General features: G+C 34.6%; 1 protein-coding gene across 1 annotated transcript in view; it reads left to right on the top strand.

Annotated features, from left to right (window-relative positions):
• The window catches only part of EHBP1 (EH domain binding protein 1), a 471942-nt gene that overhangs the window by 414873 nt on the left and 41456 nt on the right, over positions 1-15613 (top strand). Inside the window, exons 21-25 of the mRNA XM_081100594.1 lie at positions 455-562; positions 4003-4127; positions 6717-6855; positions 7012-7118; positions 9731-9854. Of these exons, the coding sequence (XP_080956720.1) occupies positions 455-562; positions 4003-4127; positions 6717-6855; positions 7012-7118; positions 9731-9854 (603 nt within the window). The remainder of the gene's footprint in view (positions 1-454; positions 563-4002; positions 4128-6716; positions 6856-7011; positions 7119-9730; positions 9855-15613) is intronic.

The raw sequence follows: 15613 nt of genomic DNA, 5'->3' as shown, positions 1-15613 counted from the left end.
ATATAGCTACAAATTTTTAAAGAATTACTTGTGTCTTTACCATTTATATCTAATAAATAATAAAAATGTGAAACATAGAAATATTATTTGATGACTTTGTTACCAAACCAATTTATTTTTGTATGCCATTATTAGTGATCACTAATAGAGTACTTTTTAAAATATAGCAACTCAGTGAGCTCAGTGATTCAGAGACAGTGTGTGGCAAATTGTCAAAACCTTTGCATCTGCTTTGATGTGACAATTCATCTTTGACATATGAATTTAAAATATAAATGTTAATCCAATAGTGAAAGAGTGACTTAAAACTGATTTTTTAACTTGCTGATCTGTGTCAGACTTGAATTTGAATAACTAATTAAAATACTGTTTTTTTCTTCTTTAGTGTTTTGGACAAACAATATAAAACAAATAATATACAATATACTAACATTATTGCTACATGTTCCTACAGATGAAAATGATAATATTGAGATAGATACTAACGAGGAGATTCCTGAAGGCTTTGTTGTAGGAGATGGAGATGAACTTACTAACTTAGAAAATGACCTTGATATTCCCGGTAATTTCAAATTATAAATATTTTGTGTCCTGCTGCATGGCAAACTTTATCATTATATTTTTATTATTATCTCATTAATTGTGATAATAAGTTTTTTTTGTAGTTTTATTACATCCTATGTCCTCACAAATCATTTCACTAAATCCACCTTCCATCAATTTTGTAATTATTTTGTTTTAGGTTTAGTTAAAATTAGCAATAAAATTGGAATAACAAATTGTAGCTTGTGTTCTCTTCTTACTAAGATTCACTTTCTTAAATTAAAAAAAAAAGATTTATTGAATAATTTGAGAGAAAGAGAGAGACAGAGAGAAGCATCAATTTATTGTCCACCCATCCATGCATTCGTTGGTTGCTTCTTGTACATGCCCTGACCAGAGATTGAACCCACAACCTTGGCGTATTGGGATGATGCTGTAACCAACTGAGCTACCCAGCCAGGACTGAGATTCACTTTTATATTTTATGTTATATGATATAATTTGTAGGCATTCAATAATTGGTTCCCTTCTTAGCCTAAATATTTTGGTGTAATGTTGTAAGGTATAGATGTTGTACCTATGAAATACGTCAAATGTAAATCAGATTTTCTGACTTGGTTAGAATTGACTATCCTAATTGTAATATTATATTGCAGATTTTGTGTTTTATTCTCTTTTTTAGTTTTTTTTATTTTAAATATTACTACTGATAAATTAATTTATGCATACTTGATTACAATAAGACACTTTATTTGAAAACTGCTTATATAAACTGCTATTGGATTAATCACATGTCTTATATCAATAAATATTATACCAATAATCACATTGGTAATTGACCTTTTAAGTTATTTTTTAAATATAAACATACTTATGGTTTAATAGATGAGTGGTTCATGTAAGTCAACAGCAGATAGCTATACAGAGTTTATATACCAGAGGGGTTCCATAAATGCTTATTGAATTGAATTCTTATAGCAATAAAAAGTCTTAGTTATTTTCCAGATTTAAAGGTAAGGAATTGAAGTCCTTAATATTTATCTTTCCCTATAAAAAGCTAAAGGGACTGAGAGCAGGTCTCTTAGCACTGACATGCCTCTGAAATACTAACCTGCTTTGTTTTTTTCCTCTGTTTGAAATCATTCTGTTATTTCTCCAGAAACAATCAACCAAGGTCTTCTTATCTATACAGAGCACCTAATAAAAGTTACTACTCTTTTGTCAGTAACTCCTTCATGGTGTAGTATTGAATTATACTCTACCGCAGTGATGTTGGACCTACGACACCTGTGTCACCTCTGACACGCGAACTCATTTTTTGGGTTGATTTTTCTTTGTTAAATGGCATTTAAATACATAAAATAAATATCAAAAATATAAATCTTTGTTTTACTATGGTTGCAAATATCAAAAAATTTCTATATGTGACACGGCACCAGGGTTAAGTTAGGGTTTTTCAAAATGCTGACACGCCAAGCTCAAAAGGTTCGCCATCACTGCTCTACCAGGTAGAGGTTGTGTATAATTGTGGAAGTCCAGGAAAATGTTGATACTTTAGGAAAAATTTTAAATGTTTATTCCAAAATTAGGACTATCTTTCATTCTATTTAAAATTCTGTAGAACTTAGGCAAATTTGATTTTTCTTTATGAATAAGATTTTTGTTGCTGCTTACCCAGCCTCTCACCACAACCACCACCAGAAGCTTTATCAGAAATCAGCAATGACCTTTTCCTGCTGAGGATACCCATAAGTACAGAATCGAACCCTTTATATTAAGTTCTGTATTGAAGTATAGAACCAATGACAATAAGGGATGCATATTTCCTCATTTTACAATAGAGTATGAAGACAGGAAAAATTAGCTATTGCTTAGGTAACGTGAAGGGAATTTTCTAGTTTAGTTATAACAACTTTGTGGGACACTTAAAGTTTGGCTAACATTAGGCCTAATAGGTTTGACTCTTGTCCTTTTTAAAAACTCTCTTCCTACTTTATGCCAAAAAAGAAAACCCATCTCAGCCTTCCTGTTTGTGAAGTTAGCTAATACATTGTTTACAACTCTCAAGAATGCCAAAAAGTGTTGGCATGTGCATAGGACAAACTTTCCAAATCAGGCTATGGTTTATTTCAAGGCAATAAGAAATAGGAATGCAGACTGGAATCTGGAGGCATACATTATGATTTTTATCCTTGCTTTATTTTCCCCAAAATTCTTTTTTTAATAATGTTTTAATAATAAATTGTTTAATCTTTATCTTGATTTGACCATAGTTCATCAGATATTGTTTAAAAGAGAAGCCTGGTAATATAAACTAACCAATTTGCATGAGAGTAATGATAATAGCATTTATTAAGAGTCTTATAATTAGAAAACTTATTAATCTTTATGAAAAATATCTTTTACCAAATGGTTGACATATCTTTTCCAAGTATTTTATTAAATAATTGCTTTGAGTGAATTTAAGTAGAATTATCTTATTCCATTTGTTTCTATCATATTATTAAAAATTATTGTACTTCTAAAAATAATTTGAAATGGTTAATTTTGAAGTTATAGCCATATTTTTGTTTATTTTAAATTTCTATCCATATTTAATACGTTTTAAATTTTTATCATCTTTATTGTATTTCTGCCCTCCCATTAGAAGGTATTTGTAAGCATATACCCTGTTTCAATGCTATATATATGCAGATAAACATTGGGTTCGAACAGTGTTCACATGACTGTCTGCCATCATGTTAAGGACTTATTTTAATGTGGTAGCATATGTATAAATTTAATATACTAGAAGAATTTGAAACTCTAAAATGTAACTTAGAATCAAATGAATCACCTTTAAAAATCTATTTTAAAATGGCTTGTTTTATTATATCTAACCTACTCATATAAATATATACATCAAATATAGGCTTAGGTTTTCAGATAAGCATAGCTACTATTAACTATAGTATAACTGAATTATCTTTAGGTATATTGACTATGTTCTTTAAAGCGACTGATTTTGGGGGGAAATATATATGTTTATACATACACCAACAATATATGCTAAGAGACTAAATTTTAATTGTTCCTACCACAAAAAATAAATGATAATTATGTGATGTGATAATAGGTGTTAACTAATGCTGGGGTGATAATCATATTGTAATATATAAATTCATCAAGTCAACACATTGTACATCTTAAACTTGCACAGTGTTATATGTCAATTATATGTCAATTAAAAATGATTATAGTCAACATACCTATTGACTACTCAATTATACTATAGTTATAGTATGTAGTTATACATATATATGATAAGAATTCTGTATATGTCTAGATTGATGTGTTATTACACAATCCTAATGTCCTTTTTTTAAATACAGTAATATTTTTATGGTGTGCCCTAAATTGATAGCCTATACATCTAAATGTATCTTACTTAGTAATTCATAGTGTTTGCATATTTAACAGAACAAAAGACTAAGTTGGTGGACTTGAAGCTGAAGAAACTCCTAGAAGTTCAGCCACAGGTGGCAAATTCACTCTCCAGTGCTTCTCAGAAAGTTATAACCGAGAGCTCAGAGCAAGACATTAAGGTAAATCTTACTTAAAATATTTGATTAGGTATCTGTGTATTCTAGCATTTTATAATCCTAAAATCAATTTCTTACCAATTATTCACATTAAGATTAAGATACACAAATTTTTATTAAATAGTCAATAAATTAAATACCAATATGGTAATCAGTATTTACCTACTTTTTTCAGAGAAAACTACTCTTTGATGCTGGTAAAAGTAGAAACTATTCTTGACTTTTATATGTATTTCTATTTTTCCAAGAAGAATATTGCTAAGAGAATTCTAGCATATTTTTATATAATCCTCAGCCTTTGACTTGTTTAGATAAACTAAAACTCATGTCAGTTAATACCTGAATATGGTGTGTGATAGAATGTAAATTTTTATAAACTTGCATGTTTTGTATCCATATGAATTTTACCTTTTTTAGGATTTCAGCCAAAATGCCACATTATAATAATTATATTATTATTATTATTATTATTATTATTATTATTATTATTATTTCTGTTACTCCATTCAAGCCCTCCCCCCCTTTTTGTACTGTATCATTAATATTTTTCTAGCTTTAGGGTACTTCTAGTCCCCTATAATTTTTCACCCACCTGCGGACTTTGGGGACTGCCCTGCTGACTGAAAGGATTTCCTTTCCCTGACACAGAGATGCTTTGAAGTCCCGAAACAATGACTTTCATTGCTTTTTCCTTATACTGTCGGTTTCTATAAATTGGTGATGAAAGTGTGTGGCAGCACCAGAGGACTTTTGGTCTCTATCTTTGAACAAAAGGAAGCCTGGATCAGGTCTGATTTTTTGCGTTCAATTTAGCTTTCTGCAGTGGACTTAATGCAGAATGAAGCTGGCCTAAGAATAATACAATGGATTGAAAAGGCTAACTGAATTAGTGGGTTTAGAGGAATACATTTGTAAAGTGGCTGAAGTCCCCAGTCATAAAAAGGTTTCTTACGATGGGATTTGCTGGCTAATCGCACTGATATTTTAGCATGTTGCTATTAGCCATGTTTATTTATTTTGGTAAAGACTTGAGTTTTAGACTTCTGAGCAGTTATTATAATAACAATTGAATACATACTTGTTTTTCCTTTTTATTACATTTATTGGGGTGACAGTGGTTAACAAAATTATACAGGTTGCAGGTGCATAATTCCACCACATATCATCTGTACAGTGTATTGTGTATTCACTACCCTAAGTCAAGTTTCCTTCCATCACCATTTATCTCCCCTATAAGCTCTTCTCCCTCCCCACTCACCCTTTCCCCGGCAATCACCACACTGTTTTCCGTGTCCATGAGTTTTTCTTTATTTATTTTTTCTTTTTTTTCATTCCCTCCACACTGCTCTAAACAAACAAACCTAGCTAGCATGATATTAATAAATATGACTTTTAAAAAATAGAAGTATTTTTATTATTAAGCCTTAATTATTTAAATAGATTAAATTGATTTTGCTTTCCAATAAACTCTTGTATAGTAGTCTTTAAAGTTATTCCAATAAAAGGTGTGCTTTAAACAGCTTGTCTTTGTATGGATCTTTTTAGTTAAGATTTTTTTTAAATGGTGCGTATAAAGAACATATACAGTCCATCTGTTCTCTCAAAGCTTTCAGCATTGATTTGGGGTTTTATTTTTTTTAATAAAATGCAGTTTACACGTTTATAAATGAGGCATTCTGTGTTTGTGGAAAAGGATAAACTGTTACCTTCCCTTGAGGATTCTGTATCCCAGGCCTCCTTGAGGCTAGAGAATAGGCCATTGGAGGACTCCCTCATTACCGATTGTCTCAATGCAGAGGAAGGGCAAAGTCTTGGTAGCTTTTGATAACCAGTTTCAGCATTCAGCAGGCTTAGCTATTAGTCATGCATCTTAGCCTTTCCCTATTTACTTTCAAAACACTTAATAAAAATAATAAAAGATTAGGTATAAAATGAAATATTTGTTTGGTACACAGCACCTCGATATCTGCAGCTTCCACACATTGCGGTGGTTCAGTCTTCTGGGATATTTCTTGTTGATAGAACCATTTGAATTTGTTGCCAGTATTAACATAGGAAGCTCTAGAAAAGATAATTGTAGTTTCCTTAGCTGCAAAGGGCTTACTTACAAATCTGGCTTTGGAAAGTTATAGCTGATGAATGCAGTTCAGTGAGGTAGAATTAAAATCCTACCTTTTAGCCTTCATCCAGCATTAATAGTTTATCTCAATGGGCATAAAATTAGAAACTAGCTCTTCTTGTCATACAAGTCTGTGGGGCTGTACAAACCAATGGGCCAGAATAGTGGGGGGAATAGACAGAGGCAACATGGCCTTTAAATGATACATATCATCTGGAGGAAACACAGGGGTTCACAGTGTCTGATGAATCAAATTAGCAAGAGTGAGTCTCTATTTAAACCAGGTCTCCTGTAAGCTTTTGGTTACAGGTAACAGAACTTGCAGTTGAGTTATTTAGAGCTCTTTAAAATACTTTTTCTTACAAAAAGTTTCTAAATTGGCATTACCTTAAATCAGTAAAAATTGTTTTACTGATAGGCAATTTCATGTTTATAATAACAGGACTCTTTTATTGTGTTTGCTTTACTTTTAGAATGGCACAGAAGATCTCCAGGCTGAACGATTACAAAAAGCGACAGAAAGATTTAGAAATCCTGTTGTGTTCAGCAAGGATTCTACAGTCAGAAAAACTCAACTTCAGTCTTTCAGTCAATATGTTGAGAATAGACCAGGTAGGTACACTTTTTTTAATGTTTTCCCATCTTATGATTTAACATTATTTAGCTGTATATACATATATGTTAAAAAGCTGATACTGTAAATTCACATTTCAATACACAAATATCAAGCTTTATAATAATTTAACATGTCTTTACTTTTTTTTTAAGATATAAAAAGACAGAGATCAATACAGGAAGATACAAAGAAAGGAAATGAGGAGAAGGCAGCGATAACTGAAACTCAGAGGAAGCCATCAGAAGATGAAGTGCTTAATGTATATTAATTTTTTGTGTGGTTTCATGATTGCTGATAATTCCAAACTGTATGTGGAAATAGTGCCTTTATTTGTTAAAATGAGATGTTAGGTTTTTTAAGATGTCAATCTCCAGTGCATTCAAAGCAGAGTGAGAGGGGTGCACTGTTGAATTAGTCTGCAGTGTGGTGATAATTGTCAGATAAAAAAAAATGAATTTTTCAGAGTTCCACAGCCCCAGCTTCCTTGAGACATTTCCATCAGGGCACTTCCCACAAAGAGATTCCAGTATTGATCTACCGGGAGGATTTTAATTATTACAATAGCAGATACCGCAGAGCTGCAGTTAGAGGGAAAAGTCACATGAGACCTGCTAGAATTTCTCAGCCAACCCATTTTGTTGGCTTGGGTTAATGGGTGTTCAACCTTTCCATTATCCAGATCAGCCGTGAATTACTAGCTGAATGATGTTTGCATTAATATAATATATATGGTAATTTCTTCACTTAATTAACAGGGAGGTTCAGCTCAGTAGGGGTATGGGCTGATCATGTGTAAAATTGATTTGTGAGGGAAATATTTGATAGACCGCAGGGAGAAAGCTGCTTTTGATGGACAGCTTTGGGACAGAAGCAGGAAGAACAAGTTTTAACTTGAATTTTTGTCTGGAAGCATAGCTCTCTTTAATGGTGCTACTTTTTTATGTGTAAATATTTTTATTGATTTTACTATTAAAATAGTCTTCGTTGGTTTCTAAAATACTTACAAGTGTACCCAGAATTACCAACTACATTTTAGGGCCCTAAAGAACTTCTTACATTTAATCTGTGGTACTAAGAACCTAGTACATAGAACAGCTCACTGGAATATCCTGATGAAATATTCAGTATAATTTTTTAAGTTACAGAATATGTGAGGATACTGTATACTCAAAGTAAATAAATCTGATTATAAACTGTTTTTAACTGAATTAATCAGTAAAAGCAATGAAGTTTTATGTGTTGCTTATCACTTCTGCTTTCTTATATCTTTGCAAAGCACTATGTGTGTTTTGACGCTCTGGATGGAATGAGAAAGGTTGATTTTGAAAGTGCTCTGCTGTCTGAAAGATAGGTACAAAAACCATTCACCAGATTATTCTAGATTTTGAAGTTACCATTAGCATGTCTTCTGTTGTTATAATTTTTTCTGTTATATTTCATATTGAGAAAGAATGATATCTCTTTTGTGTGAATCTTTTTAAAAATACAGTGACTTATTTGATCACACTATCCAGAGAAATTATCAGTTTTATAATTTCTTAAAATATTTCAACTTTGTCAACTACCATAATCAATTTAACAGTAAGGTGGTATAAATTGAGTTAACACGTGAGTACACATTATTTAGTACTTCTAAAGATATGTAAGTTATATGTATGGCTAGACATGTTTATTGAACTTTAGAATTCTAAAATATGCTCATAAATAACATTTCTTGATATTTGTTTCTTATTTAAGGAGTACCGAAGGATAATTCCTCATGGCTTCTTAGAGATTAATATGCTTCTAAGTAGGGAAGGGATTTGACAACAGAGGATTGTTCGCATTCATTTCTCTGAATAAATAATGTTGTAAGTGCTGGTGGTAGTAGTGATGGTGCTGAGAGTAATCACTTAAGCAGTTCTTCAGTATTTCTCAGCTACCCAGGATACATAGCCCTAAAAATGCCCCAAGGTAAACAGGTATTCCAAATCCAAAGGGAGCTATAATGAATCCATTTGTAACTTTCCTGTCCTTAATTATTTAAATTTACAATATGAAAATAAGAATATACTATACTGGTACTTTATAATAGAACTGCTACTTCAAATAAAACTTCTAAGGATAATATTTTTTAACATAATGGTTGTAAAAAGTAAAATTTCAAATTTAATCAAATGGAAAGTAAACTAAATCTGCATACTAGTTTCATTAGATCCTATGTAGCAAGGTTTGAAACCACCTGTCACGTTAGAATTCACAGCTACAATAATTAGTAATACATCAACAGAATGACATGTTAAAGTACAGGAGCCAGCTGGAGGGAAGACTGGAGATATTAGAAACGAAACTTCTGTTTTTATCATTTTTAAGAGCTTTTTAAATAGTATACCCATTATGAAAATAAGAAACCTCTCTTTAATTTTATATTTTTTGTAAGAACAAATCTGCCTGATTTTTTCAGGACAGATGCTTTAAGAAAATCCTTTAGTAAAACTCCAGTTTTGTATATTACGGTTTTGAATTAAAGGTGTCATTGGTGTTTGTTTTGGCACTCACCATGGGGAAAATTGTCTTCTGTCTTCATTCATGCTTAAATAACTGACTCAACTGTGAGGAGAATTTTTTCTAATTTAGTGTTAACTCTTTAAATCTGGCAAATCTGGGTATTAAATTATAAATATATTACTAAATGGTTGAGATTTTCTCTATTCACAAAAGTTTTCCTAAACATGAAAATTCTTTGAATCACAGGGAGTTGCTTTTTGGTACTAAGGGTGATAGTAAGGGTATTTGGTTCTCTAGGTAAGTGCTTTACTAAGTGTTTGTAGAAAGGAAAAATGCAACTTACAAGTGATTTTATTTTTCCTTCCTGTTTGTTCTCGTTAACAGAAAGGGTTCAAAGACACCAGTCAATATGTTGTAGGAGAATTGGCAGCACTAGAGAATGAGCAAAAGCAAATTGACACCCGTGCCGCGCTGGTGGAGAAGCGCCTCCGCTATCTCATGGACACAGGTACGGTGCCCAATTACACTGTAAACAGTTTTGGCAAATTGAGCGTTCACAAACTCTTATAGAGTTTTGGAAGTGTGAATCTTTGAAGCCTGAATGTTCAGCAGAACTGCCTTGAAAATAAAAAGGCTGCGATTTGCAGCCACCTCTCTGGGTCCTGGTGATAAGAGTGCCTTCATGGGAAGTGATAACTCGCCCTGATACCGTGTGAGCCAGCACTATTGAACAGTGTGCTCATCCATGCAGAGTTGGAATACACATCTGTGCCTCATTGATATGCCACTGCTTTAAAAAAAAAAAAAAAAAGTAAGATCTTCACTGTTCTACTGATTCATTGGGGGAAAAAAAGATTTGGGCAGCTAAAGCCATGTACTGCATGAAACAGAGCACTGTGCATAGGGGATGGCTCCATGGGCTAGATCACTGAAATTTGAGAATACTATCTGGTTACTGATGCTCCACAATATTTTTTTTTTTCAAGAGAACAGGTTTTTAAAAGTCTGTAATACTTTGTGTCACAGTTGCATTTGGAAGGATTAAGGTATATAGGAAGGTTTATACAAATGGGTTAGAGCAGCAAGTTAGCTCCTAACCAGAGGGTAGATCAGCATTTGGTGCTGATTGCCAGTAGTAATTGACTAGATGTAAGTGCACAATAAGCTACTGGGGGAAAAAACAGTATGTGTGTTTACATACACATATTTCTCTAAAATGCTGTTCCTACATAGGGGTAAAAATAAGAAATAAATTCAAATCATACCAATTAGAAAAAAATGTCAAAATATAAAAGTAGAAAATCTATTCCTTTAGTCAAATTAATTGATTTAATGGCAGTGTTAAAATAGATTAATAAAGTAGTAAAGTAAATTAGTCAATTTGTAGTAATAGGATTGGAAAACTTTCCTGAGATTTTTCTTCTCTATTTGCGAAGAATATATTTACAATAAAGAACTCCTCCAAAAAAGTTAGATGGGACCTTTGAAAATGTCTACACTCGTGAAATCAGCACATACTAGAACAGAAAGAGACCTTTGGCTTTATCCGGCCCATTGGGTTTCACGTGCATTCGGTGGAGCCCTAAAGCTTCTTCAGAGGCACCTGGGGGCTGCCAAGACAATAAGGCAGCAGAAAGCAGACAGGCTTCTGGGTTTCTTACCTTACTCAAACAGAATAGCTCTGACTTTATTTATTTGAAATAGCAGTCTTCTTGGAAGAGTTCATTTAAAGAAAAGGTTCTGTCTGGCTGGCATGGCTCAGTGGTTGAGCGTCGACCTATGGTTTGATTGGGCACATATCTGGGTTTCGCACATGATTCCCAGTGGGGAGCATGCAGGAGACAGCCAATCAGTGATTCTCTCTCATCATTGATGTTTCTATCTCTCCCTCTCTCTACCTCTCTGAAATCAATAAAAATATTTTTTAAAAACATAATAAAAGGTTCTACTGCTTAAAGTTTAAAACAAAAAAAAAACTTAAAAAAATATTTTGGAAACCACTGCTAATCCTCTCATTGTACAGAGGAGACAGAGGCACAGGAAAAGCTCTATGTCATATAGATGAGTAAGTGGCCAATCTTGGACTAGAATTCAATTCATGAAGGATCCTATCATGCAGGATCCTTCCTTCTACACCAAATTACCCAGAACACATTTACCATTGACCTAACAAATTACCTGTATGCTTGGTCTTATAAATACACATTTGTTTGGATTCAACAGATATCCCATAAACCAATGTATTATTTCACATTTGCATTTTTCCTTTAATTCTTAAGGGATGTTGAAAATATTAGTTGTGTTAACTATATAAAAATGTAAATTAGGTAGTATAATTTCTGTAATATATTTTAAAATTATTGTCATTAAATATTTTAAGGAGACTAATTTTTTTAAGTAAATTCTTTCAAGTGAACTATCTTTCCTTTTTATAGTGGGTAAAATAGATGTTACTATACGGGAAGCCTTGTGCAGCTAGAAAATGTTTCCTTTTCTTCATTCACACTTGAAGCCTGATTTATTGAGGGTTCTAACCAAAAGAGACTCAAGTTCTCCTTCCCATTCCACATATTACTAGTGAAGCTTCGAAGTGGTTCTATTCTAACTCCAGATCACTTATAATCTAAAAGTTATGGAGTACAGATTGATTCTAGAACCCTTGCAGGGCTTTATATTTCTTGCTTTGCAGAACAGAATCTGATCTAGCCTGGGTTCACTACTATAGATTCAGACTAAAATTGACCTGGTTCCCCAACCTGATGTGCTCTTAAGAATCACCTGGACTGCCTTGAACCTCCTCCAACCCTCAGAATGGTTTCCTAATATGTGCCTAAATCCTACCTAGTATCTAAAGTAAGAAATAAGACATTAGAAAGAGAAAGCATATATTCATCCTTTTCTTTGGGGGAAGGGGTTTAATAGTTCCAACTTTTCATTTATTATAGTAGTTAATACCTTTTCTCTGGTATGTTACAGTTGTCTATGTACTTTCTGAATCTCAGTCTTATAATTAGAGCAGATAGTATCCGTATTATTTTCATAAGGAAACTGAAGCTCAGATGGGGGAAATGACTCATTTAAGATGGACTAATTAGTAATGTTTGAATTAGGGCTTGAGCCCAGGTTTTTAGGTTTTCTAGCTCCTAATCAATCCTCTTTCCTTCCATATCTTCTTTACAGAACAAATGTACTTTATCTACTATTTCACTTTTTATATACTTGTAGATGCTAACTACATACAATTTTTTTATTAATTTGAAATTCACATATCATAAATTTTACATTTTAAAGTATACAGTTCAGTAGCACTTAGTACATGCATAATGTTACACAATCACCACCACTGTTTCCAGAGCTTTTCCTCACCCTAAGCAGAAATTCGTAAGTGGAATCTAACAGTAGTAGTCCTTACGTGTCTGCCTTCTTTCACTTAATATGATTTCAAGGTTCATCAATGTTGTAGCATGTACCACCACTTTATTCCTTTTAATGGTTAAATAATATATCACATTTTATGTATTTATTCATCCATTGAGAGACACTTGGATTTTCACTTCCTGGCTACCTATCAACATTTGTGTACAAGCATCTCTTTGAATCTCTGTTTTTACTTCTTTGGGTTATATACCTAGAGTTGGAATCAATAAATCATGGTAATTCTCTATCTAACTTTTTGAGGACTATATTCAATTTTAAATGAACTGTGAAGTACATTTAGAAGGTGACTTTGTGGAATTGAGAATACATTTTCCAAAAGAAGCACTGTTAAAACCATCCACGGCCCCAACAAACCCACAAAAACGTACTTATTTAAATTATAACTAAAATAACACAAACAGTTGTCCTACATTTGAGTCCTTGGTTTTCAGAGCTTGAGCACCTATGGGTTTTTAGCACCAGACCCTGTGACATTGAAGCTCTAGCATCCTGACGGGTTAGGTGGAGCTTGATGGTGGCCCGGACTGCTGTGCATTTCTTCTGGTATGTGGGAGAAGGCTCTAGCAAGAAAGGAGCAAAGAAATGTAAGATAGGGATTCAGACTAAAGATCCAGCCATAAGATAGGGATGTGCAAGAGATGAAATGGCAATGGAGGAGGAAGGGCTCAAGGGATCCCAACATTCATTTGGCGTAATAGCATCAGTGGCAGAGACAGAGCAGCTGTGGGGATTTATATTTCTGAACTTGAGTAACAAATCAGCGATCCTCTGCGTATTAAATAACAATACTGTGTAAGTGAGTGAGTGAGAGAGAGAGAGAGAGAGAGAGAGAGAGAGAATGTGTGTGTGTGTGTGTGTGTGTGTGTGTGTGTGTGTATTTCTGCCATTCCACCTTGGGATCTGTAAAATCCCTATGCAAGCACTAGAGAAATTTTTTTCCATCAGCTTTCAATGGTCTTTTGTTATTGGTTTGGGGCTTTTTTTGTTTTTGTTGGTTTGATAATGGTTGCAGGGGATGAATCTTTACATTTCCTACACCTAAAGTTTGTAATGGTTACTTCTTTGGCAATAGTAAAACTTATTATATAGGAACATATATGTGTTCTAAGCTGACATTTTCTATTAAGTATGGCGCTAATGAATTCTTACCTTGAAAAAATGGAGTTTAGAACAAAAATGTTGATGGGCCCTTTTACTAAAGTGCTGCAGATAATGTTACTATTATGGGTGGTGTTTATTTTCCATTCCCTATCTGTTTTCATTTGATGGTTATCAAACTTTCTTAGTGTAGAACTGTAGTGTTTTAAACTAATGGTTCGTTATTTTTTAAATGACAATATTTACATTTTGAATGCATAATTAAACATGGGGGATTACAATAAAAGTGTATCTTACAACTTCAGAATCTTCAAGCACTGATAAAAATGATCATGATAACTTCATAAGTCCCTGGGCCAAAAATATTAATTCTGTAGCTTTTTGTAGACTATCCACTACAAAAACCTAACTAACCATTTAAAAATATTAAATATACCTTGAGAAAATAAGAATTAATAAAAAGAAATAACTTTTCTACACATTCCTCAGAATGTTTCTTTACCTCATCATTTGAGGAACACAGCATAGTTTTAAAGCAGAGAACTAGGTCCACAAAATTTTTGAGTTGTAAAAATAACAGTAACAGTTCATATTTATTGTGTATATGTCTGGCTCTATGGAAACTGTTTTAAATGCATCATTTTCTTCTCACAATGGCCCTATGAGATAGATTCCATTACTAATTGGGACTATTAATAATCACATTTTTCAGTGAGGAAACTGAGGCTCAGAGAAGGAAGTAACTTGCCCAATTCATACAGTTCTCAAGTAGTGGAGCCAAGAGTCAAACCCAGTCTGATGGCTCTGGCACCCAACTTCCAGCTATGATCTCTGCTTCATCTCTCAATGTTCTTAGAGGTGAACTTCTCCTTTTCCTAGAGGCTCATTACTAACTAGAGGCCCGGTGCATGAATTCGCATGGGTGGGGTCCCTCGGGTGGCCTGCAGGGATTGGGCCCCAGCTCACGCCCCGCAGCCCCGCCTGGAACCCCTTCTTCCCTCCCACCCCTCCACCCCTGCCTTGGCCTGGCGCCCCCCCCTCACCTGCTCCACAGTCCCGCCTGTGGGGCAATCGATTGGGGCCAGGACCCCCCACCTGGTTCCCTCAGGGCAGGGGTGGGCAAACTTTTTGACTCAATGGGTTCTTAAACTGGACCGGAGGGCCGGAACAAAAGCATGGATGGAGTGTTTGTGTGAACTAATATAAATTCAAAGTAAACATCATTACATAAAAGGGTACGGTCTTTTTTTTTTTTAGTTTTATTCATTTCAAACGGGCCGGATCCTACCCGCGGGCCATAGTTTGCCCATGGCTACCTCAGGGCCTGGGAGCTGGGTGGTGGCCCCCTCCCACCCCCCAATGCTGCTGCCACCAATCACCATCTGTGGGGCGACCAGTGGGGCAATCAGGGCACTCACTCGCACTCGCCTTGACCTGGTGCTGCCCACTCACCAGCCCCGCCCAGCCCCCCGCTGCTACCTCTGGCCGCCAGCTTTGGGGTGACCCGCGGGGCAATCAGGGCCCCCCGCTCGCACCCACCTGGCCTGGCGCTGCCCACTTACCTCCTCCACCATCCCACTGCAGTCCCACTCTCATTGGGGCCCATCAGGGATGGCAGCACCTCCACTGCCTCCCGCTGCCAGCGCTGTGTTGCCGATGCCTGCTATGTTCCACCCCAACCCTTGGTGGTCAGCGCATGTCTAACTTCCAGTTGGTTGAACTCCCGCCCAT

This window comes from Myotis nattereri (assembly GCF_964212035.1).
Source record: "Myotis nattereri genome assembly, chromosome: 10".
In the NCBI taxonomy this organism is placed as follows: Eukaryota; Metazoa; Chordata; class Mammalia; order Chiroptera; family Vespertilionidae; genus Myotis; species Myotis nattereri.
The sequence above is the reverse complement of the archived record's forward strand: the minus strand, read 5'-3'. Positions and strand labels throughout refer to the sequence as shown.